This window comes from Choloepus didactylus, chromosome 13 (genome assembly GCF_015220235.1).
Source record: "Choloepus didactylus isolate mChoDid1 chromosome 13, mChoDid1.pri, whole genome shotgun sequence".
Classification (NCBI taxonomy): Eukaryota; Metazoa; Chordata; class Mammalia; order Pilosa; family Megalonychidae; genus Choloepus; species Choloepus didactylus.
The window spans coordinates 4,856,420-4,880,579 of record NC_051319.1 but is presented as its reverse complement, the minus strand read 5'-3'; the positions used below and the strand labels follow the sequence as shown (position 1 = coordinate 4,880,579).

The window sequence follows — 24,160 nt, the reverse complement described above, 5'->3', positions numbered from 1 at the left end:
CCTTATTTCACAGATAAGAAATTGGAGGCCTAGATAGGTGAACTAAGCCAAGCTCTCACAGTTGGTTGAGGGCAGTAGTAACACCAGTTTGAGCCTCCTAAGCTGCAAACAAGTCCATTACCTTTCGTTTATAGAATGTATACCATGAAACAAAATTATATCCTGAAGTAGAAAATTATATCACTCATTAAGGGAAGTGGGTTTCAGTTAAAATATTAGAAATACTGTTCAACAATTAGGTGATCTAAAGCAGCAATTCTCAAACTTCAAAGCACTTGGTGAGCTTGCAGACAGGTCATTGGACCCCACACTCAAAATTAGTAGATCGGGGTAGGACCTGAGAATTTGCATTTCTAACACGTTTTCTAGAGAGGCTGATGTTGATGCTGCTACGTGGGGACCGCACTTTGGGAAACCACTGGTCTAAAACAAACCCAGGCCACTTCCTACCACTCATCACTTGCCAGCTGTATACTGTCCACTTGGTGAGAGCCACAGCAGGAAGAATTACTGGTGAACTTGTCTTTGAATTCCCTAGTACATTTCCACCGGAAGACAGTTACACTACAGCACAGGCTTGAAAACTTGAGTCAGACTGCCTGGGGGATCTACTCTGTGCTCTAATTGCTACATGATCTTGAGAAAGTCATGTAACTTCTGTACTTAGTTTTTCTCATCTATAGAATATGGATATCTTTTAACTCATCTAGTTGTGAAGGGATTAAATATGGCCTACAAAGAGTTTAATGCAAATCACTTGGTGTATCAATCAAAGTCCCGTGAGGAAAAAAGAAATTACCCTAGCTCTTAGATAGGAAGAACTGAATCAAGAGAATTGGTTATTCATATGATGGAAGGGCTCAGAAACCAAACAAGAAATGTTGGGGGCCATACGAGGCTTAGCATCGGCAGAAAGCTGCTACCCACCCCATGGGGGAGCTAGAGTGGAGTGGAGCTGCTAGGACCATGGAGAGGGTCACCAACTTTAAGTTAGAGGGCAAAGGACCCTGGGAACGTAGTTCTCTGTGGTTCAAGGAAGAGCAGAAAGCAAGAAATGAACCTGAGTGCAAACTGGCAGTGATTACCATACTCAGCCACGACTGTGGTTATTTGTGTGCTCCACTGCTTTGGCCTTGATTGGGCCATGACATCTCCACACCTAGGACCCTTACTAGGCCTACATGTAAAGGGGGACATCATCCTAAATTCATTCAAAAGCTATTTCCCGGGAAGACTTATTTGTGTATCTTGACTAGTTGACACAGTGTGAGACCTACATCAGGAGGGTAGTGTGGCTCCCTGTCTACACGCTCCAACGTGCTGCATTCTGTCCCCACACTGCGAGCATGTACAATATGCTGATTCACCACAGAGAGGCAAAACCGGAAACGTAACAAGCCCCTTTCTGGAGAATGATTCTGACAGTTTGGGGATGAATGGTGGGAGAGGGGAGGGACCAAGTACAGCGAGCATTTTTGTTTTCTTAGAGAGGGCATTCCTTGAAATGACATCATCTAGAGGTACTTCTCTTCCCTTTTAAGGATACAGTGAAATTATGTACACAACACCAAAGCCATCATTCAAGTGACCACCCTTGGTGTCCTTTTCACTTTACAAAAATGAAATAAGGTGACAATGAAAGGAAATGGGTGAGAAACAAAAGAAACAGCAGCCGCATTTATTAACCAAAATAGAGAGTTGTTTTAGAAATATTTCTTAGGTGATAATTGAAACTCTGAATCAAAACTTAAGTTTCAAAACAACCTTTATTCTGTTTGAAGACCTAATACAAGGCATTAAAGCAACTGAAAACAACAAGACAAAGCTCCATTGAATCTATAGCTTGAACAAAATGTCAAGGAGGCACGCTTCCCCCCTCCCCCCAGCCCCCAACCCGAGTTGCCTTGTAAAGGCAAAATTACAACTGACCATGACATCCTCCCTCTCATCAAAAGACCAACTTTATTTAAACAATGTCATATAAACAGATTTGTAAAAACATTGAACAGATCATAGCTTTAAAAAATACACACATATAAATGAGTTTCTTGTTTTGCCTTTTTTTTTTTTTTTTTTTTTTTTAATAGCAGCATCCTGGGCAGCTAATGCTATCTCATGGTGACAAGTTTAATGTTAAGTTGGATAGTCTTTCCAATTAACCCAATTCTGTTCCCACCCCGCCCATAATACTAGTATTTTATATAGCTAGACTTTTAGCAAATAAGAATTTGGCTTTTTGAAACTTTTGTCCCATGTGAGGCATTGTGCTTTAAACTGCCCCTTTCTTAAATGACCCTGAACTCAAACAACTCTTAGGGTCTGCTTTCCAACTGACTTGGATACCATGCATAGCAAAAGCACAGTTGTTAAACCAGCAGAATTTTTCTCCCAATAAGGAACATCAGTAGGACTTCCCAAACACGTTACTAGTTCATAACCAGCTATATGACAAAGCAATTGGTTCCCCACAGTGACAGCTCACATAAACACATTCTGACTCGACACGCTGAAGACAAGGATTTCCCAGTTAAGCGAGTCATCCAGACCAGCCCCCCCAAAGTAACTTTTTAAAACAGAAAAAAGCCAAAGAATTATGAACTTCTCACTTCACCTGCAAACAATTTTCACCTTTATAAGACAAAATGAAGCAACCTCAAAGGAAAAAAGACAACTCATACACATACACAAGAATTGTACTAGACACTTGCTTGTTATGTACTTGAACTCAACGACTGGATCTGTTTTGGCTGCAAGGTGTACTGAAAACACAGTCCATGCACATATACATATATACATATATCAAGGGCTGTGAAGTTGTCAAGATGTTGCGTACAAATGCATTTTGCCTTTTCACATGGTTATGATCTCTCCCTCTTGTGTCATGAATATGAGGTCCCAATGGTCCCACTTCTACAGCCCTGTCACAGCCTCACTGCAGCTTAGCATCTCACTTTTAATTTTAGGACAGTACACTGGGCACGGAAAACTGATGCATGAGCTACACTCATGTATCAGGAGTGCCTCTGCCACGTCCATTGATAGTCATGAGCTACTCAGACAATGCTGTTGAAAGATGTCGGTCTGACTGAATCCAAAGAGCCCTGCTGGCAAACATCTAGGATGACAAATGTGGTGGGCACACTATACTGTAATATAAAAGGCATTTGGCAGAGACCTAATGTCATAGGTATGGTTTAACTCACTGTGATATGGAACGATGAATCCCGCCCTGCTGTTCAATAACTATTTCATTAATGCTTGTGAGATGCAAACATGAGGCAAATGCTTAAATACCATGTCATCTTGTGAAGTGTTTAAGTAAAAACACTAACAAAACTGCAGTTATAATGACATTTGATCTCAAATCTTATATTTTAGAAATAAAATAAAAATTATTTGTATTTAACACTACCAAAAACAAAACAAAACTAGTTTATAACTACTGTTAACTAATGAATTGTTAAACTTCTGTGTGATCTGGAAGGACACTACCACCAGAAGCTGTAAGGCAAAGACACTAACAGAATAAAGCCAGGGAAATCATTAATTGTCTGGAGATGAGAGGGAGATGGTCAGATCAGTTCAGTCAAGATGAAGAGCTGACAGTCTGGCTTGTAAGACTCAGTTTGGCTCTTGAGTATGAGTAGCTTCATATAGAGAGGAAAAAATACATTCTACAGATGACTAAGTCAGCTGCTAGATTGATTCTTTCAAAAGGAACAACCTTAAAACAACAAAACAAAAAAATCCTCACCCCCGCATTTGAAGGGAAGAGAAAGTTGCGGATGAATCAGCCCACTATTGAGAAAGGAAAACAGAAATTGTAAGATTCCATTTCAATATACCAGGGTGTGACCATGATTAAAATTAGCCTTTATTCCTCCCAACACATGTACAAACTCCTCCTGAACATAACGGCTTTTGCACATGGAAATCAGGAAGAGAGACCTCTCACTCTCCCCCAATTGTGAAGACGACTAACAATCCCTTCGTTTTTCCCATAGTGAAGTATACCACACACAATTATTGGGGTGGATGAGGACCGCCATGTGGATGCCTGATATGGCTGTGACTTTAATGAGCTCCACGCAGCCAAGTGCAGTGACAGTGATGATCGTTATCTATTTGCTTTATGTTCTAAACTGACTGGAAAACTAGGAAAAAACATCCGATTGGAAATATTTTTTTCAGATCATGCCTTTTCTGAAATGAGTATCTTTGGCTTGTAATGGACAGTCCAATGTTGAAAAGGGACAGAGGCATTTCCTAACTGCAGTGACGCCCTTGAGCCAGTGTTCTAAGCGACTATGAGCCCTGCTCCAGGAACTGCTTGAAGAACCTTTCCTAAGAGCTGAAATATCTGACCAGCTGCAGTTAAGAGAGTTACAGTAGGTTTGGAATTGTCACTCATCGATAACTAACAATCAAAGTGGGAAAAAAAACAGAAGTATAAGCAACTTCACTTGGCAGTTAGTCACTACTTGTCCAGAATCAAGAGAAAGTGCATATACACTTGCCACCCTCCCCTGCCCCACCTTTCACACCCCTTTGTTATATCCCCCTTCTCTAGATTCAAGAAGTTCACAATTCTTTATGAAACAAACATTGCCAGGTACCGTATTTTAAGAGTCTTGAAACAATATCGTTGGACTCAGCGATACTTTGTCATATTCATATATCTTTTTCTTTTTATTGAATAAAGCAGCTTTGAAGCTTATCAGGCACTGCCCAACAAAACATTTAGTCCAAAAATCTGTTATGAACTTTTTAACCTTGGGCTAACAGCCAAGTATTCTGTACAAGAAAAACTGTAAAATATTTCATAGTTTTAATTCTGAAGCCATTTTTTTACTGGCATCCTGTACATTTCTTCTTTTTTTAAAAAAAGAGAAAGGAATAACAAAATGAATATTAACAAAAATCAGGGACAATATTTTCAAGCAACAAAAACTGGGGTAGGGGAAGCTTATTCTGAAGGTACATTTAAAACTGAGATAACAACTTAATGAAAATTAAGAATTGCATAGCGCTGTGAATTTAGCCTTCAGCAAAACAAAACAGAAGCTATTTGGTATTGATACAAATCCATGTATTTGATAGTTAGTCATCCAATATTATGTACATATTTTATATACTGAATGTCATTTTGAAGTCCTGTTTTCCGAGCTCAATTTTTCTGTTGGTGTTTTCTGTTTTTTCCTTCTGAAAAGTTTAAACAGATGCTTTTCTGGCACTTGGCTACGACAGAATTTCCTCTGAATGTACATGAACTGACGTTCTCCCAAAGTGTCTCCTGGAAGTGGAAGTGCCTTTCTGCTACATATCGTTCATGTCAGAAAATGAAATAATCCACAGTGCGATGTGTCTGGGCCAACCGTTCACAGCAACGCCCAGGCTAAACCAGACTGGCCTGAGCATTTCCAGGCTGGGGCCTTTCAGCCCCATCTACCCTTCGGTCTACAAAGTCCCAACTTTTGAGCTGGTAAAGCTTCAGAAAGCATTAACAAGCACCATGGTTAAAGGCCTCTTTGTCCCTGCACGCAGAGATTTTTGCATTTCTTTTTCTCTTTGTGTTGTGTATTGTTGTGGCTTTAAATTAAAAAAAAAAAAGAACAAATAAAAAACCCAGAAACAACAACAACAAGAAAAAAAAACAACAGGAAAGAAAGGAAGGATAACCACTCCGGATTAGAAATGTATGTCACAGCTCTAGGCTGCGGGTCTTCCTCTACTTCTTTTTTGTCAAAGAAAGCGCGAATCCTATCTGAAGACAGACGGCTTTGATTCCGCAGCTCAATTCACAGGTCAGGCTGGAGAGGAGCCCTTGGCTTTCCAGAGGCCTCAGGGTGGTTGAACTTCAGGAAAAAGATCCGAGAGTAAGCGCTTCATCGTCTCTGCTGTGCATTTACTGGGTAGGCTAGTGTGACGTTGAGGGAGTCGTTGTGCTGCACGAGAGACGTGTGTTGGTAATGTAGCACCAGTTCTTTCAGGGAGCTGTACAAGTTATACGGCTCAGCGAAGCCATACCCAGTCGCTGTTTTGTTTATGACACAGTGCTTCACTTCGCCATCCACCCTAGAGAGGAGAGAAAAGAACAACGGCCTTGTGAGCTTGTCCGGAATGATTCGCAACTGCATCATCTGATTTTAAGAGAATCACTGTGAAAAGGGGGCACTATCATCCAAGCCAGTCTTGACTTGGGGAAAATAGTCCTAGGGTAGCTGTAGACTCTTGTCCCTGTCACTCCCTAGTCGAATGACATGGGTAGGTAACCCAAATTCACTGAGCTGCTGTATTCTCATCTTAAAAATGGCTTTAAAAAAAAAGCGACAATCATACTATATGTTCTAGGGTTGTGCTGAGAAATGAAGAGATAAGGTACGGGATGTGCTTAATAGAATGCCAGGCATGCAGTAAAAGCACCCAACAAATGGTAGCTTCCAACCATCACAAGTTCTACTGTGACTAGTGCTGCTATGTGACTATTGCTGCAATTAAAATTATTAACAGGATTCCTTCTTTCAGTGTATTCTTAAAATGTCTACACAACTCTCCATCTTTGTATTCACTCTCCATTTTCCTATTCCCTCATCCTTACTCAAAGCTCTCACTCCCCTATTCTGTAGGAATACTTCTCTGATTAAATAAAGAAAGGAATATTTCTCTGATTAAATATACTCTAAGATACCTTCCCTATGAAACTACATTTAGTTTTCTGAAAACGGTGATCCAAAACTCACTTTTCAAAGTACTTCCAAACCATCAAGAAATAAAAAGATAATACACCATATGACAGAAATATGTCTTTTCTTGGTTATACCTATCTTCCCTCAAGGACAGTGATCTGGGTCCTTTCCCTTGTTGTTTTGACCTGCTCCAGGTAGGTACTTTACCTGGGGGTGGTGTGCTCACCTGAACTCCCTCATATTCTAACTCGACTAGCTTTGGGAGGCAAAAGAAGCAGGAACTGCAATTCCCATTTTAAAGATAAGGAGAGAAAAAGACATGACGATGTCTCCCTGGTCAGTTGGTAGCCTAATGGGGACCCCAAAATTTCAGTCCTAGTTGAAAGACCAGGACAGCAAGTTTTCTTTCTTCTAGACCCTATTAACAGATAATCCTGCTCAGTACTTTAAAATGTCTGTTTTCTTCCTCTTCTACATTATTGACGTGTAAGATTCTTAAAGACCAGGACTTTTCCAAATCCTTGCTCCCAATGCTGAATGAATGAACGGTGGTCCCAAGTTTGCTGGAGATACGTACACTACAGAGCAGGCGTAGCAGCCCTGCTTGCTGCTCTCCCGGACAAGAAAAGTGCCATCTCGCTTCCCCCGCAAGAGGTTTTCGGCTTTGTTTCGGTTGCTGCTTCCGACATTCCATGTCTTCTCATCATGATGGGGCAAGTCCTCGTCATCTTCCACCAGCGAATATTGGCTGAGTAGGCAGGAGAGACGGTTTCTAAATGAAGAGCTTGGGGACTACCAGCCTGCTCCACTCTCTCCTTTAGGAAGGGGCCTCCCTTAGACCCACTTTCTGCCCCTTTCCCCCCAAGCAGGTCAGGCCAGCGATCACCTATCTGGCTGCGACTTTCCTTCTCTGACCTGAGTTTTCCTCCCATCTTGTTTAGCCTTCAGTGTAACCTCCCAGAACAAAGAGCTAGCAATAAATCGTACTATTTTTGTTTCCAACTCAGCAAATACGCTCAGATACGTGGGCCAGAGGGGAAGGTATTAAACAGTCATGCTGATTCTGATTAGATCAGGAAACTGATTGACTAGGAGGATTGCCAGTTACTTTAAACAAAACATATATTTACGCTTCAAAATATACTAAACAGAATTGTTTTCTGATAGTTCCAAAATTATTTTTGGATTTTTCAGATGTTCAGGGACACCATTAAGGACGTAGAGTGCCATTTCACAGCATCATGGGTAAAAATAAATCCTAGTCCTGCTTAGACTTGCCTCTAAAAATTCTCGATAACGAGATCGAGTTTATACCTTTCCTCCTAAAAGATGTTCCAAAATCAGTAAAATTCCTTGCTAGTTCTGAAAACAAAGAGAGTCACATATTATGCCTAAAATGAGAGAAAGCTTTTGCTATCCCCCGTCTTTGGTAACTACTTACTCTTCAGTGTTTTCATTTCCCAACCACTCGTTCAATTTCTTTTGCCGAACACCTTTTTGAGTCAACCACCTGAAAAATAGTTTTAAAGAGAAAAAGGATTAATCACTCATCCATAATTTTAGCAATTACCAACGATTCATTGACAGCGGGGTTCCGACTCAAATACGTACATCAAGTATTGGTCTCTCGTCTTTCTCAGTTGAATGAGGTCTGGTTTAATGCTGTTCATACGTTTGTCAATCTCCCGATACTCGGCTGCTTGCTTCTTCAAGTCTTCCTCCAATCTCCTTCTACTGTCAACAATTTCACTGATTCGAGACTTTAACTTTTCATAATTATGCATAATCCTACAGACAAGAGACACATGACTGTTATTACCTGGGTGGATCAAGAAGGCTCCCCAAAGTTTATGAAACATTTCACTAGGGTTTCCCCACAGTTTTTCTAAGGTAAAGAACGCTTTCACTTCTTGTCGGTTTTTAATTATACACATTACTGAAAATGAGATCATTTTTAAACAGTTTTAGAGGATTTGGGTTCTCTGTAGCACAAGGATAACAGAAATGCTCATGGTCACCAACCTCTGTATTTCTTTCTCATTGCCTTCACGTTTAAACTTTTCTATGTATTCTTTGCTGTACCGCTCCTGGGTTTGGCACTGTTCTTCAAATATTTTTATGGTTTCATTAAATGCTTCAATAGCTGTTCTTTTCATCTGGATTTCCTGTTAACACAATTTTACAAGACAATGTCATACCTTTCGTAGAACAGGCAATTTCTCACTGCATGGTACTACACCATGACATTTGACCTGCAGTATTCCCTAGCATTTAAGGCCTCTGTGAGCAAGGTGGGCCTCCAATTCATAAGATTCATTAAAGTAATACCACAGAAGGGCACATTTCATTTGGAAAATTTTCCCAATCCATGCAAAATTACTGCTTGACCATTTCCTAAGATAGGTTTCCATCTTTTCAAAAAGTGGTACCACTTTATCACCTACTCCTTTGGGTGACACTACATATATGATGGCCTGGGGAGGATTAAGTCTCTAGGAAAACAGTGGAGAAAATGTAGCTTCTACTGTTCATGACAGAGTATATAAATGATGAGCTCTCCATTTCAGAGATTATACTTGTCTGTGGAATTTCCAGTTGTTATTAGCTTCAGATCCAAAAGCACTCTACAGCAATCAAGGATTAGGTCGAATCAACTTAAAACTCACAGTGACCTCTTCCTTTATCATGTGAACTTAATTTATTCCTCTGACACATACAGGCCTCATTTAAATGGTTTATGAGATACATGCCCAAAAAATCAACGATTCACAAATAAATCTCTCCTCAACTTCACTCACAACTCTAGTATTTTTAATCCTTTTTAAAGCTGAATGTAAAACTGGATGGGTTCTAATAACTAAGAATTCTGAATTTCAATCTGAGTTACACAGGCAACTCACCTGGGAAGTACGAGTATAATCTTCATATAATCTATCATATTCTCGACTTTTTTCTTGAAATTGAGTGTTATATTCATGTAACTTTTTTCCTACAGCTTCAATATTATCTTCTTTGACAACCTGATCCTGGCAGGATAGATCGGAGGAAAGAGAAAAATAAACTTGGTTGAGAAGGTTATTTAATCAAATGACAATTATTTAACAAAATGTCTGACATGAAAAAATCTTCAAAGCATTTTATTCAGCAATTATAAAATTGTAATTTTGTGATCACAAGTGTAAAGTGTTTCATACTTGATTACTTGCAAGTTGCCAGATTCAAATTTTTTGTTAAAATATATAAAGAATCTTGTCTAAACATAATAACTTGAGTATCTCAGTTTTGATTACCTGTTGGTATTTGGACACTGGATAAAGTAATTTCACATCCAGCTTGGGATTATACTGAGCTAGAGATTCATTCCGGTAGTGGTTTATTAGCTCAACCACAGAGTTGAAAGTTAATGGGTCAGAGAAACCGTATTTCCCATCTCGGTGAAATATTTTGATTAATTTGTTATTCCCTCCTTTCCTGCAAATACAATACAAAAATAATGACATCACAATTCTCTGACAAAGAGATATGTTTTAATGTCAACCCAAATTCCTGAATTTAAGCTCATTCCCTAACTCACCTTAGTGTAAGAGTATAATCACCATGCATCTTAGTAGAAGCATCTCGTACCAAAAAGGTCCCATCTGCTGTATCTCGAAGTTTTTCATTCACTTCTTCCCTAAAGTGAAAAGAAAACATGACAGCGCTCACCTCTGGGATTTAGTTGTTTTTGGTTTTCACTTATTAATTACCTTTTTCAGAACTTAAAAATTTATTTTTTGTTTATATAGAAATGTTATAAATTTCAGTCTTACTACAACCTGGTGATAGGTGTTAGGAAAAAAAAAAAAGACAACGTACCCACTTTCACTATGGGTATATCTGTGGTAAAAAGCTCGTTTATTTATTTACTTTTTTTAACCAAACACTCCAATAATTCTGAAAAATCAGCACTGAAAGTAGGGTCAACAAAAAGGTTTACCCCCAACCCCTCACTCCCTCCAAAAAACCTAAGGGAAAAAAAAAAGCCATTTTAGTTTATTACATTTAAGACAATAACATTAATTCTGAGAGTTTTGCTTAATAGAGATACTGGATTTTCACTCTGCCTTTAGGCAGTGCCATTCCATCCTGGTGGTTCCCTGCCACCTCCGTCAATAATGAAATTTTCTGGGTATTTAATTTCCTGTGGCAGCCAGCAGCCACAGATCTCCAGTGCTTACTGACTTTCTTTGGTTTTCTTTGGACTAGGACCAACTATGCTTATGTCGGATGATGGCCTAAAAATGGAACTTAGCAAGCTGGGTTTTTTTTTTTTTTTTCTTTCCTTCTTTCTTTTATTCTAAAACTATATCTAGTGAAAACTAAGTTTCTGTAGCCTTACCTCGAGATATCTCCCCAGTACCACTCAGCATCTTGCAAGGACATATTGTTATTCATACCGTTGTTGGCTACAGTAGTGGGTTTTGGTGGTTTAGGAGGCAGTGCTGCAGATTAAGGAGAAAGAAAAAGTTTTTTGAAGTCTCAGTTACAATAAAAAAAATTTTAATTATACCTACATTTCTTCAGATGAATAATATTTGTGTGTTTAAAAAGGTATTAGAGAGTTAATTGTGAAATATAGCAATAATTCATAATTGCTAAAAAGAAGTTTTTTTTAAAAAATCAGAAATCTTTTAAAGTATGGCTCAAAAAAAAAAAGAAACTGAAAAAGAGGAAAGAGAAAGAGAGAGCATGCTTCAGAGACTAAAGAATATATTGGGCTGACCATGTGAATGAATTTCAAAGTAAATTTAGTATCACAACAGATTCTACTTCTAGATTCTAGTTATATTAAAGTTCTATGCCAGTTCAAATCCATCTAAAGTAAGAAATCATGAACATATGAGCAGGAGGAATCACATGGGGTTGCTTTAATTTCCTCTCCTTATTTAATTATAAAAGGCAAATTTGGTTTCTGTGCTCCACAAATGCTGTTGTAATAAAAAAGCTCATCCACAGCAATGTGCTTTAAGAGGAGGAACTGGATTTCTCTAATCTTAGAATTTCAAGTTCTGTTCTGCCAAAAACCACTTTAAGAAACTCATCTATGACCTCAATCTCTTTAGTATGAATGTTAATAATATTCTGTTGTATAAATTGTGCTTTAAATGCCAAGACTGATTAAAAACCATAACCCCCTCCCCCAATGTCAAATCAGAATACATATACCAGTTAGTGACAAATAAAAGACTGCAGTGTTCCTTAATTGGGGGGAGGGCTAACACTGGAATAAAAGAATTTAGAAAACAAAATAAATCTAAGATATTTTTAGCTAAATTCCAAGTTTTAAAGAGCACTCTGTTACTGTTTTAATTTATGCAAACATGTCTATCAAGAATATTTTGCAAAGATTAATAGGTCTAAATATTAGAAAGCCAACTTCTGTTTCCATTACAGTATTGTAAAATAAGAGAGGACAAGCAAAGTCTGAACATTTGCTTCAGAATAGTTTCAGGTCATCAAGAACCGAGTTGCAATCACTGCTACATTTTACATGCTTTCTTGAAGTACCAAGTGTTACCACTACAAACTACCACACCGTTCTCCTCCAATGTCAATAGAGAAAAGCAGCACAAAGGATGCATCATTTTAATTATAATAATGATATACAACAATACAACCCAAACAGCAAAAGAGAACGATTAACTAAAGACATCAGGAAAAAAAAAAAACTGGAATTCAATTCATATCCATTCAAGTAAGAATAAGCATTCACCACATACAGCCTGATCTGCTTGCTTCCACAGTTTAATTTTCAAGCTACGATCAAACTAATTCTCATTAATGGAACAAATAAATAAACATAGAAATCTACAGAGGCTGTGTTACAGTAGCTGTCAAAAATTTTAAAAGCCATGAAATTAACTAGCTCTCTACAATAACACTGCAGTATTACCTGGTGGATCCATTTCTATATAAAACATCAAGTCTGTGCCACAATTTATATCTGTCTTAGCATATTCCAAATCCAGGTCTTCCATATTCCAAACAGTGTTGTACATTTGTGCGAGAATTTCCCTGGCTGAGCTCAGTTATAAGAAAAGAGTCCGGCTTTCTTTGTAATGGTGTCTTGGAATTCATTTTAAAACCTATAAGGGGCTGCACTGTAACCTATTACATCACACACCCCAGCCAATCAAGTCAGAAAAATGTCACCAGACCACTCCTGCTTCATCATTTCTCTTCTATACCAGCCTTAACACAATCCCAACCTAAGAACATACATTTAACAGAGCTGTAACGTATACATGCTCATCATTTCAAAAAGGTGCTTAATTTGACTGTTCTTTTCCAGCAGTGAATTTTCTAATTCCTCTTTTATGACTCCTTGCAGCATGGTATGCTCCACTGTTGGCAGGATGACAAAAGCTGATATGCTGCAGCACGTAGCTTTTTTTTTTTTTCCCCCTCCCTAGTTCATCTGGGTTTATAGATAGCCTGGTCATTCCTTGGTTTAAAAATCTTACAAAGGTATCAAAATGGGATTTTTAATGTATATTTTACCATCCTTAAAAACCTCCTGTATATATTAAAGCAGACAGGATCAAGAACCAGGGACATTTAATATCAGTCCTACATAATTCACTGAAAACTCAGAACTTAAATACTGTCACAAATGTGCCACATTAGAAAGCACAATTAAAAAAAAATGTATAGACAAAATCTCCTCCTCTAACAAGCACTGCAAATTAAATCTATATTTTACGGAAAAACAATGAAAATTCTGAACAGGAATTTATAAGATGCATATTATTCGTAGAAGTAATAAACAAATAGCCAACATTATTAATGAAAACTTAAATGTTACTGTCAAACAAAACTGGGCAAGGTAAGATGCTTCTTCCAAAAAGAAAGAGGTCATATATCAGAATGCAGAGTAGAGGGACAGTTATCTTTACAAATTATTTCTTACATGATGAACCCATCTTTGGATTTATTGTGCTAATACTTCTTGGGGGTTGTGATATAATCACTTTTTAATTTTTTGCTTTTTTTTCTCTATCTCAAATGCCTCACTCCAGGGATAAATATTATTCCTTCTCAGCCATATTTAATGTAAAGAAAATCGATTTCCCTACAAATCTATTAGTTTCAGTTCTTCAAAATCATTCGGCATACAATGCAACCACCCTTACAGGAGCCTAAGGTACATTCCCAGGGAGAGCAACTCGCTCTTTACATTCACAATATTATGACTGGGGTGAAGGTAGGAGGGGGGAGAAAAGCACACACCCTCCCACCCCAATGTAAATGTGATTCATTTCAATAACTATAGTGCTTTGTGATCTAGGTGCATGTGTATGTTACATCTTTGAGTGACAATTTAAAGAACATAAAGCCCTTGAAATATATTCTGACTTTCTATCAAATTTGGAATCTAAAGAATATCAAAAGACACCCAAGGCAAGGCATTCTCTGCTCATCCTTCCCTTGTTTCCCTTCTCCAGTTGAATTCATTTTCCCCTTAATGGGGAAGTCAGGTTTTCTCTATCCCCTCCCACCAGTACTTTTCTGTTCGTCTAAGGGTTTAGGTAAACCTAAACTTACATTCAAATGGAAATGGTAAAAAGTAGTAGGTGGTGGTGGTGGTGTATGTCCTTGGATAAGATTCAGACAATTCTTTCTTCGCTTAATAAATGCCTGACTTTCCCCCAAAGGGAAAGGGAGACAAGTCCTAAGAGCAGCTGCTCATGGCCCAACAGTTAGCCGGCCCATACAACCACCCCGTGCATTTGGAAGCAGTTGGTGCAAACCAGTAGGACTGCAGGGTGCCATGTGGCAAACGGACCCAGCGAAGGGGGAAGGGGGACAGGTGATTTTCCACGGCCTCTCTAAAGCCGGGCCTGGAGCCAACTTTCAGCCAAGCACCTGTAATTAACTCCTTCCCTCACTTCCACAGTAAACCCCATCTTTCCCTCACCCTGTCTCCCTTGAGGAAATGGGGGAGTGTCTCCCCTAATCTCCCATCTCCCTTCCCCATGCAGCACTGACACACACACACACACCAAAACTTAAACTACATAACCTTTAAGACAAGTACAGAAAGTGAATGGGCAGAGAAGTGCACAAATTAAAGGTAACTTACTTTGCAGGTTATGCATTTCAACGGTTTCCCTTTGAAATGCCCGTATCCGACAATGAAAAAAAAAATCCAAAAAGCTAATCTTCCACCAAGTGGGAAGCGCTCCCACATCGGCCCCGACCTCCCGGCGGGGCGCCGCTCGTAGCCGGCGGCTGAGCGCGCAGGGGCGGGGACGGCGCGGGGAGGGTCCTCCACTGTCAATGACCGCCGGTCCATCGGCCGGACGCGCAGCCCGGACTGGCTCACCAGCGCCGGCCTCCGCGTCCCCGGGCCGCCGCTCACTTCTGGCTCCCCATTAAGAAGAACACTCGATTTCGGTACTGTACTGGGGAGGAAAAAAGCCCAGCCGCTCGCACGTCTCCCTTAGATAAAGATCGCAGCTTCATGATTAACTTGGGCAGGTTCAAATATTTGCTGAGCTAGGGATTTCAGCTGGGGGAGGGGCGCCGAAGTCCAAGTCAAAGTTGTCATCGGCTAACAAGTGGCCAATGCAAGACCAACTTGCTCGTTTTAGCTGAGAAAATGAGAAGGCTATTGTGAGGGGACCTAAAATAGTCTCTGTAACTGGCTGCCACAGCGCTCGCAGGGCTCAAGTAGCCGACAGTGAAGCGAGGCACTAGGCGCAGCCAAACACAGGAAGTGGCTGAGCTAGTTCAGCAAAAAATAGAATCAAAGCTTTCCTTGTAAAGGCCTGAACCTCTCAGAACAGCCCAGAACACAGTGCCTTGCTCGTGTCCACCTCCTTCACCTCCTCCCACACACTTGCACAGACAGCCCCGCAGGTGTTATGGAGCAATTCAGGCAGGGGCCGGATTAAAAAAAAAACGTTAATAGTGGTAGGAGAGGATCCTCAGGAAAGCTATTTTAACTCAGCATGGATACTATACTCCATGACCATGTAAAGATTTTTTTAAAAACTACTCTGCAGCTGTTTTTGAGGTCAATTTCAACTCACCTTTAAATGGCCACATGGTTTTCTAATACTTAAAAGGTGTGTCTGCATTAGGCTTATGTCTTGGCTACAGCAGGCAAAGGACAGACAGACGGCAAAGAAAAGGGCCCATGTTTCTAGAGGGCATTTGCCCTTTCTTTGAAAGTGGCAAAGAACCAGATTTAAGACTATTGGCTATATTTAAGAATAAAATTTTACCTAAAAATTTTTCACTTGCATCAGCACAGATGATTTTAATATCATCTGGAGGACTATAACATTGTAAAAATCACAAGATCTCTGAACTTTAAAACCAGAAAGTAATTTAAGGATCAGTTCAATCAATTGCCTTATGCTACAGTAAAGACTTTCTGACCCAGTAGGTGAATTGGTTTGCACACGATTATGACTGTAGGACCAGAACCCAGACTTCTGAAGTTTGGTCTTAGGCTTCTTTGCCTACCCACTGCCCCTGATCCTCACTTCCTTCTGCCAGGGAAAGTAAAAATTAACAAGTGAAAACTGAAGTTAATTTCTTTTAAGCACATGCAAAAATATTCACACCTCCAACAAAAACTCTCGCTTTTTCTGTTTTCTATTTTGGGCCTGCTTAAACTGAAGAAAAAGGAGGGAAAAAAAAAAAAACCCACACCAAAAATGCTACCTTTTCATTCCCTTTGAGGAAACACAGGTTCTGCAAATAATAACCTCAGATTCCGTATGGAAAGGTGATGCAGCATTTTACTGAATGGTCACATGCAGTGATAAAGTTCTGGGTACTGACATAAAGTCAACACAGGCAAACACAGGAATCAGCTTCAGAATATTCTTAGTATCTGGGAAGTACTACTCAAGATGAAAATGATTTTACAAAATTTCCTTCAGTGCAACTGATATAATATAGAAAAACCCACTTTCCTTATGAAAAATACAGTGTATAAGTGAATCTCTCAGCTCCTGCCAGCTGATTACAGTGACATATGGTTAGTTCAGAGAATACCCTTGCATCCTGAGCTGCATAATCTTGCCCTACTTTTAAAAATAGCCTTTCTACAGCTAGAAACACTGGTAACATCATTCTCTTAAGTATACCTGTCTGGATTCATGTGACGTTTCATGTCAAACCTTCTAAGAGTAAAATGCTCTCTAAACCCAACAGTATATTTTCTATTTCAGAAAAAAATTATCCACCTGAAAGCAGTATACCCTCTACTTAAAGAAAGTCTTTAAATAGGCTTGTAAACTCTCTGCTTCAAACAAATTACCCACAAAATGTACAACCATCTACCATACAGATTCTATTATATTACTGACAGTGGGAGCAAAATCTTTTCCCATTGAATTTTTTGGAAAAGTGATGTGAAAGACACATGCTCTTATTAGCTTAAAAAAGAGAGCCCTCTGCTGGTAAAACAGAATCAGTAACTCCTGCTTAGGAGAAAACGATCAACTTTCTTGGTATTTCTTTCATCTGACATATCCAAAATTTCACACAAATAAACAAACATAATTGTTCCCCTGTCACTTAATCTATATGATTCACTAACAGATACCTCAACCAGTTAGTCAGAAGCACAGAAGTCATAACAACCAAGGAAATATTTTTCTTATGGCTAAGTAAGCTCTTCTAGGAAAAACTGTATTTTAATTTTAGCATTTATTTGAAATGACTGAAACATCTAAAAAACTCAGCCACATTGAAAAACTTACACATAATTTAAAACCAAGTTTACCTTTTGGATTCCTTAAAACAATATGTATTACTTTCCCTTTTCTCAAAGTTCTGCAAAACTCATTTCAGAGGCAAAAGTAGGCTATTATTTCACTTCTTAGCAGGCATAATCTAGTAAAAAAAAACCAAAACAAAAAACCAAAACAAAAAAAACACCTCTTGGTCCTCAAAATACATTTAAAGTTAGAGAGTGAATGAACCCTGTACAGTAACTTACACATGCAAATCACTAGCAAGTAAAGAATATTCCTCAATAGCTTTCATTCTGTACAACTTAAATGTGTCTGTGGGTCACCATTTATGATAAAAGACCATTTAAAAAAGACAGAAAAATACAGGAACCAAAATATTCATTTGAATGTAAAATGAAAGTGCCCCCCCCCGACCCCCTTCATAATTTTAACTCAAGAAATTTAGAACAGAAGGGCCTCCAGGATGATGCAAATTCCTTATTCCACATCTAGTGCTTTAAAGGTAATCTAAGAGATCCAGTCTAAAGGAAACCAGCCATTTGAGTTTACATAAACTCCCAGATTTACATATGCACAAAATCTGACACATTCTGCAAGATACCTGAAAAGTCATGCCCACTGTTTAGCAGAATAAAGAACTCCTCCCCTGAGCCCCTCAGATCCTGTCCCTTGAGAGAAAGAGAAGACTGCACCATGGAAACAAAAGTAAAATTGAACTATACACCACCAACACATGTAAACTGAAATACGTCTCTTTTTCAGAGCACAAATCAAACTTCCTATTTTTCTATAAAGCCTAGCGTGGCTTGCCTCTATGTATTCCTAACCATCTAAATACATGCACTTTTTTCAAGGTTTCGTTTTCCACCTTTGAAACAATTCTCTAATGTCAGACCACATTTTAAACCCAATAAAAAAATAAATCAGACAAAAGTAAAACTCTTTGAAAGTCATTTCCCTCTACCTTAGTGCTTGCTTTAGTCTTGGTTGAAAACCAAGCCCAGAGCATTTAAAACAAGATTTATGAATCAGGCTCCTCAGGACGAATGTTTTGCAATGCGCCAGTGGTTAAAAATTAACTTTGACAGGTGTAGAAGGGCAGGGGGGAGAAAGAGTCATTTATTTTTTACTCTGGGCTTGAGGGTACAATATTAGACTTCAATTATGCTACATTAATATTTCTGAATATATCCATGAAATCTGAATTATGTAAATACACTTATAATGGGTTTCATTCAAAGGCAGCCTGTGTTACATGGTCCTGTTTTACCTTGGTTGCCCTATAGAAATCTACTTTAGCTACCTACATATTAGTTGGGTAAATATAACACATAATGATTCAAAGAAAAGAACCCTGCTGTTCAGCTCTAAATATTTCTAAGATTTAGTAACACAAAGGGAATCACAAACTATCAACAAAATTCTGAGAGCTTCCTCTGACATTCACCTTTCCAAACCTTAGTTTCCCTCCATTAAAGGGGTGAAATCACAGGTATGCTAGAAGCATTAAATAAGCTGGTATGTGAAACTTCTTTGAAAGTTGGAAAGTTTATCAGAGAATTAAAAAAAAAAAATTATTGGGATGATTATTATGCTGTGCCAGTCCTATGCTTCTAGGAAGAGTTCGAAAGGAGAAAATCCTTTGTCCTGGCCTTTGTGATATGTAGTTGATTAGATTAATAGAAAGAACTACAGAAGTGTATGAGTAGGAGGGGCTTAAGGGTACAAATGTATTTAATAGATTGGCCTAACCTGAGCATAAAGCAGGGGAAGGAACTGCCTGGGTGCAAATGAAGTGGATGGCACTCTTTGGGGCCACTGCATATGGTTGAACATTTTGTGCACTGTGCAAAGGCAGCTACCTGGCCAAGGTGTCAGGCTGCTCCACTCACCAAGCCACACACTAGGAAAGGGCATCCTATAAATCACCTTCCTCCATTCAACAGGGGAGCAACTGCCCAGAGACTGTCTCATTCAGATTTGCATTAAGGCCCCTACAGGCTCCAGAGGGCCTGGTTCTGCTGGCTGGGAACATGGGGTTGGTGGGGATTCGGAGAGTACTAACCAGGACTGGTGGACCGAGGAGTTAGAGCTGCAGAATGAGACCACCTCCAGCAGAGCCTTAAAAGCTAGAGTAGGTCCAACAGACAGTAGAGAGACGCTATAGGGTCATGAGTTTTAGTATATCCCACCTCCTTTAATCCTCACCACAACCCCAGGAGAAAGGCATTAATTAGCCCCATCTCACAGACTGGAAAAGAGTTTGGAAAGGCTGAGTTAAAGAACTTGGCAGACAGGCAGCAAAAGCTGGGATTCAAACTGCAATCTATCTGACTCAGAGAAGGCCACACTACTTTCCATTCCACATCTGATGGAGTGATTTTGAGCCTTCTCCCCAAAGCTAAGAAAAGCGCACTGTGGCATTCGACTACATATTACCCACAGGGGCAAATTTCAAATATTTTTAGTTGACTATTTGCTGGAACTTTTATAGGACTTTTTATTGGACACTAAAAGCAGCCCCACTACTCATGGAGGTTCCAGAACCCAGGCAGCAGGTTCCTAGTGAAAACCCAGTCCCAGCACACACTGTTCCGGTGGCAAGGGGTGGACCTCTCCACTTCACTGTCTTTATCTCCGAAATAGAGCTGGACAGCCCTTTCATCTGTAAAATGATAATTTTTTTTAATAGTACTGTCATTTTAAATATTTACTGCTTTTGTAAAACCAGGTGAAAAATATCAAGCCATTATTTTTGTACTCTGTAATTTATTTGGAATAAGTCTTCTTTGCAACTCCTTGAATTGAAATGCTATTTCTCCTTTTCCTATTCAAATTCTACCTATTCTTTAAAGCCCATTTTAAGTTCTATTTCTTCCGAGCCTTTTCTGTTTCCTCATTTACCCTAAAAAAAATCAACTGCATCTCTAAAATTCTTTTAGTACTTAGAGTATGTGCACTACCACATAGGATTTAATTATATACCAGGTGCTAATATTTCACATTTGTAGTCTTATACCTAATTTGACTTTGTACTCCTTATTCTACTTCTGCATTTCCCACGAGCTCCTGAACTGTGCTGGGCTGACACTGAATAAAATACCTAACTGGGCCTCATTTTAATTGACACTCTGCCTGAAACATCATCAGTTTTGCCTATCATTTCAAGTTCTATCTGGTAAAACCTACAAAAGATATCTCCCTGCCCCATAACAAAGTCTTGCTCTTTTCCCTCTTAAATACCATCCAAGTATTCATTTCTATTCACAACAATAAAATTATTGAAAATGATTGATTTATGACCATTCTCCGGAGTCATGCTGGAGGTGTGCCTCCAAAGCCCGCTGATACTAGCACATGCTGGGGCACTGATAAAAGATTCTAGGAAAACGCTACATTCCTACCAGACCTACGAAATCATTTCTCAAGCCCAGGTGCCCTGCCAATCGTTTGCACCGGAGGCATTCCTGGATACAAAGGTGCTGAGGATGAGGACATTTTCCTGGTGTGGAGAGTGTATTTTTACAAGTGAGATAATGGAGCATCCATTTAATTCCAAAGTGCCTGTAAGATTTTCAGAATGGCTAAAAGACATCACACAAAGGGAAAAAATGTCTTAAACTAGGGTTTCAAAGTTACTTGGATTTAATTTTTTTGAAGCGGCTACATGAATACCGGATAGTCTAGCAAATGTTCAAAGCTTTATTTGTCATTCTTTAGCAGAGCTAATGGAATTAATCCTTCTCTGACATCTATACATCAATTTCTCAGTGTAGGAGTGTAGGGTCTATAAGCAGCTTCAAGGGTGCATTATGAAAATGGTTGCAAATGGATCTTTACTTTGCTGGAATTAGGATGAAACTGATAAGGACATTTCATCAGTTTATAACAGTCAGACTAATCAAACTCCACCACTGATATGCTACACCCATGTACTAGAAAGTCAAAAACTCCAAGTGATAAATTCATTTGTGGCTGTCAAACCCTATCTGGCTCTCAGCTTCCTCATGCCTCCCTCCCCTGCAGAGGGGTGGCTCCTGAGAACACCAGGCCCACCTGTAGCCCTTCACTACCAGCAGGACATGGACTTTAGTCAGGAAGAAGTGAATGATCTTAGCTTGACCTTTGGCGAAGGGTCCTGCTTTGTTCTTGCCAGTCCCCTTCCTCACCCAGCTGATTAGTCTAGGGGTGGGCAGTCAAAAAAATGGCTTATGTGCCATGTTCTAATCCTGTCCACCCCTCACTACCACAGCCATCACAGCATACTGCTAACCTATCACTGCATTTTTTCCATCTGAGCTCAAAAGCAGCCTCTGAACCCCAATACAGAGCTCCACAGTCCATTAACAAACTACCCAAGCAATCACATGGGATGAAAACTTTGGGCCACCCCCTGAACTAAAGTCATAGGCCATACCCATTGACATACTTCTCTGATGCAGTTTTCCTACAATTCTGGGCATCTCTTTTGGAACATCCTGCTTGCTGTGATTAGGAACATTCAGATTCCACACTTCCCTTTACCATTTAGACACTATATTTTGAGCCTGTCCACAGAAGCCTTCCCCAATACCTGCTTTTTGAGCCGTTGCTCAACCCATCCTCCACACCACCATCCTTGTAGGTAGGTTTTAATTCTAGGCCCTCGCCTTTCTCCATCTGCCCCATTCAGATGCAAACAATTAAGGTAAGCCTGACTGTGTCACAACTAATAAAAAAGCACAACTTAATCACCATTGCATGACACTGACAACTGAGTCCTGGTATTTGCCCACAGAGAGAGAGAAATATGGTAATTTGCATGAATTACTCTAAGGGAGTGATACATTTGATAATAAATTCATGATGTTTTATTTAAATTCTTGGCATAAATTAAGCCCACAAGCAACATCTTCTAGTGGTTCTGAAACTTTACTTCACTTGATAAGGTGCTAATAACTATTCTAAATGACCAGCCTGTATTAGCTAATTTTTTAACCAGTATATAGTCAAGCAAGGTTGTTTGTACTTTACAGAGTAGACGAAAAATACATTGGTTTAAATTAAATCCACTCCTAACATGGTCTACATTTCCTGCTTTGTTAAAAGGTTAATTGAACACCAGCCTGCTTTCAAAGAAGTGTCTGGCTTGCTCTAACTTGCTGCACTGAACACTCTGGTTTCATACTGCCAGCATTATTGAAAATGTTTATTTTGCCAGACATTTCCCAGCATTCCTGCTTCCAAAAAACACATTTCAAAATACTTTAAATTATAGAGTAATTATAAATCCCCTACTTTATAAGTATTAGAAAGAAAAACAAAAATGTCAACAACTAAAATGAACTCCATAAATTTATTCAACAACTAGAAGCATACAAGTTGGTAAAGAGACCTCCTCCAACCCTCAGCTAAAACTGAGATAATTTAAAATCTATAAATGTTGAAATCCGGATAATATTTACCATGTATACTACCACCTAGTTATTTTTGTTTTAATCGAAAGGTACACATTACTATGGATCTCCATCCTACAAGAGACTTATGTTGTGTCAGATGTGTTGTCTTAAGCCACTATTTTTTTAAGGTTCTTTTAAGTGAACTACAAGACGGTTTAAAATATTTGAAAAGCATTACCTGGAGCAGGCTGTCGTTCATTCCATTCAGTTGAGATTAAAATTTCTATAACTTTTATGAGGTGTTCAGTATTATCAGAGCTACAAAAAAAGAGACTTTTATTAGAAACCTCTTCCATAAAAACAAGCTAATTTTCATTTATACACATTCAAGTGGATGTATATAATATAAACATGCACACACACATCTATGAACTGGCATCTTTAGAATAAATTTAATGACAAATCAATTTAGGACTACCCTCATCACCCCCAAATTCATGTTTATCTTCTTTCACTTACCTGGCTGCTGGGAACCTGAAAAGCATAGGGCTGAAAATTTCAGAAAGCACTCTTGCATTCAAGAGATTTTTGCTGGAAGTTTGAGAGAGCTTGAAGAAATGTTTTAGCAAATACTGAAGCGTAAGCCAATACTGATGAGGTATGTTAGGCGACCTAATGAGCTTCTTCAGCAGCTGGATATATTCTTCGGGGCTCTGTACTTCTGCAAGTTAAACAAAGAAAAGGAAGGAAAAGAGAAAAGTATAAAAGACTGTTTCTAGGTATCAGTGCATAAATACCCAGAAAAATTCTGTCCTCTCACTTAGCTACAAGGAGTTTTTAAATGAAGTTGTCAGAGGAAGCAGACAAAACATTCGCTCTTCATTAGAAAAATCTTTGTGAGAAAGTAAAAATCTCAAGTCAAATGGAAATGCAAGAAACTCTTTGTGTAAAAACCACAAGATGTTCAGGGTGTGCTGGCAGAAGTCTGCCCTGTATTGAGCAGCTTCAAGTGTGATTGGCTAATTTGGAGGAGCATCAGATAAGTATCAGAGGTTTTAACTTTGAAGGTTAAGAACCATAATTTCCTGTCCCCCAAGCATTTAAGTGAGCATTTGCTCCTAAAACGGAGAGCCCTCTTCCCTCAACACAAATGCAGTGGCCACTTGAGGAAGATGACAAGAACATCCCCAGTCACTGGGTCCTACTCTTAGTTCCCTGAATCTGACACTGGGACTTGGAACACCATGTCCTTCACTGATGTAATGGACTTTGCTAGGGTTGATAAAAGGTTAACAGTTAGACATTTCAACATGTAGACAATCTTCCTAATTACAAGCACATG

At 39.1% G+C, this 24,160-nt stretch overlaps 1 protein-coding gene across 6 annotated transcripts in view; it reads right to left on the bottom strand.

The window, feature by feature from the left end:
• Positions 1-2,058: 2,058 nt before the first annotated feature.
• The window catches only part of PIK3R1 (phosphoinositide-3-kinase regulatory subunit 1), a 175,742-nt gene continuing 153,640 nt past the window's right edge, over positions 2,059-24,160 (bottom strand). For 2 of the 6 annotated variants that reach the window (XM_037802024.1, XM_037802023.1), the window contains 11 exons: positions 23,338-23,539; positions 23,057-23,136; positions 11,065-11,167; positions 10,261-10,359; positions 9,977-10,157; positions 9,587-9,712; positions 8,709-8,851; positions 8,298-8,474; positions 8,128-8,196; positions 7,264-7,434; positions 2,059-6,075 (listed from right to left, as the gene is read on the bottom strand). In XM_037802024.1, coding sequence (XP_037657952.1) covers positions 5,886-6,075; positions 7,264-7,434; positions 8,128-8,196; positions 8,298-8,474; positions 8,709-8,851; positions 9,587-9,712; positions 9,977-10,157; positions 10,261-10,359; positions 11,065-11,167; positions 23,057-23,136; positions 23,338-23,539 — 1,541 coding nt within the window. In that variant the 3' untranslated portion in view covers positions 2,059-5,885. Of the gene's footprint in view, positions 6,076-7,263; positions 7,435-8,123; positions 8,197-8,297; positions 8,475-8,708; positions 8,852-9,586; positions 9,713-9,976; positions 10,158-10,260; positions 10,360-11,064; positions 11,168-12,618; positions 14,694-14,808; positions 16,291-23,056; positions 23,137-23,337; positions 23,540-23,638; positions 23,721-24,160 lie in introns of those variants that run through there. The other 4 variants (XM_037802026.1, XM_037802029.1, XM_037802027.1 and 1 more) reach the window with 4 other exon arrangements.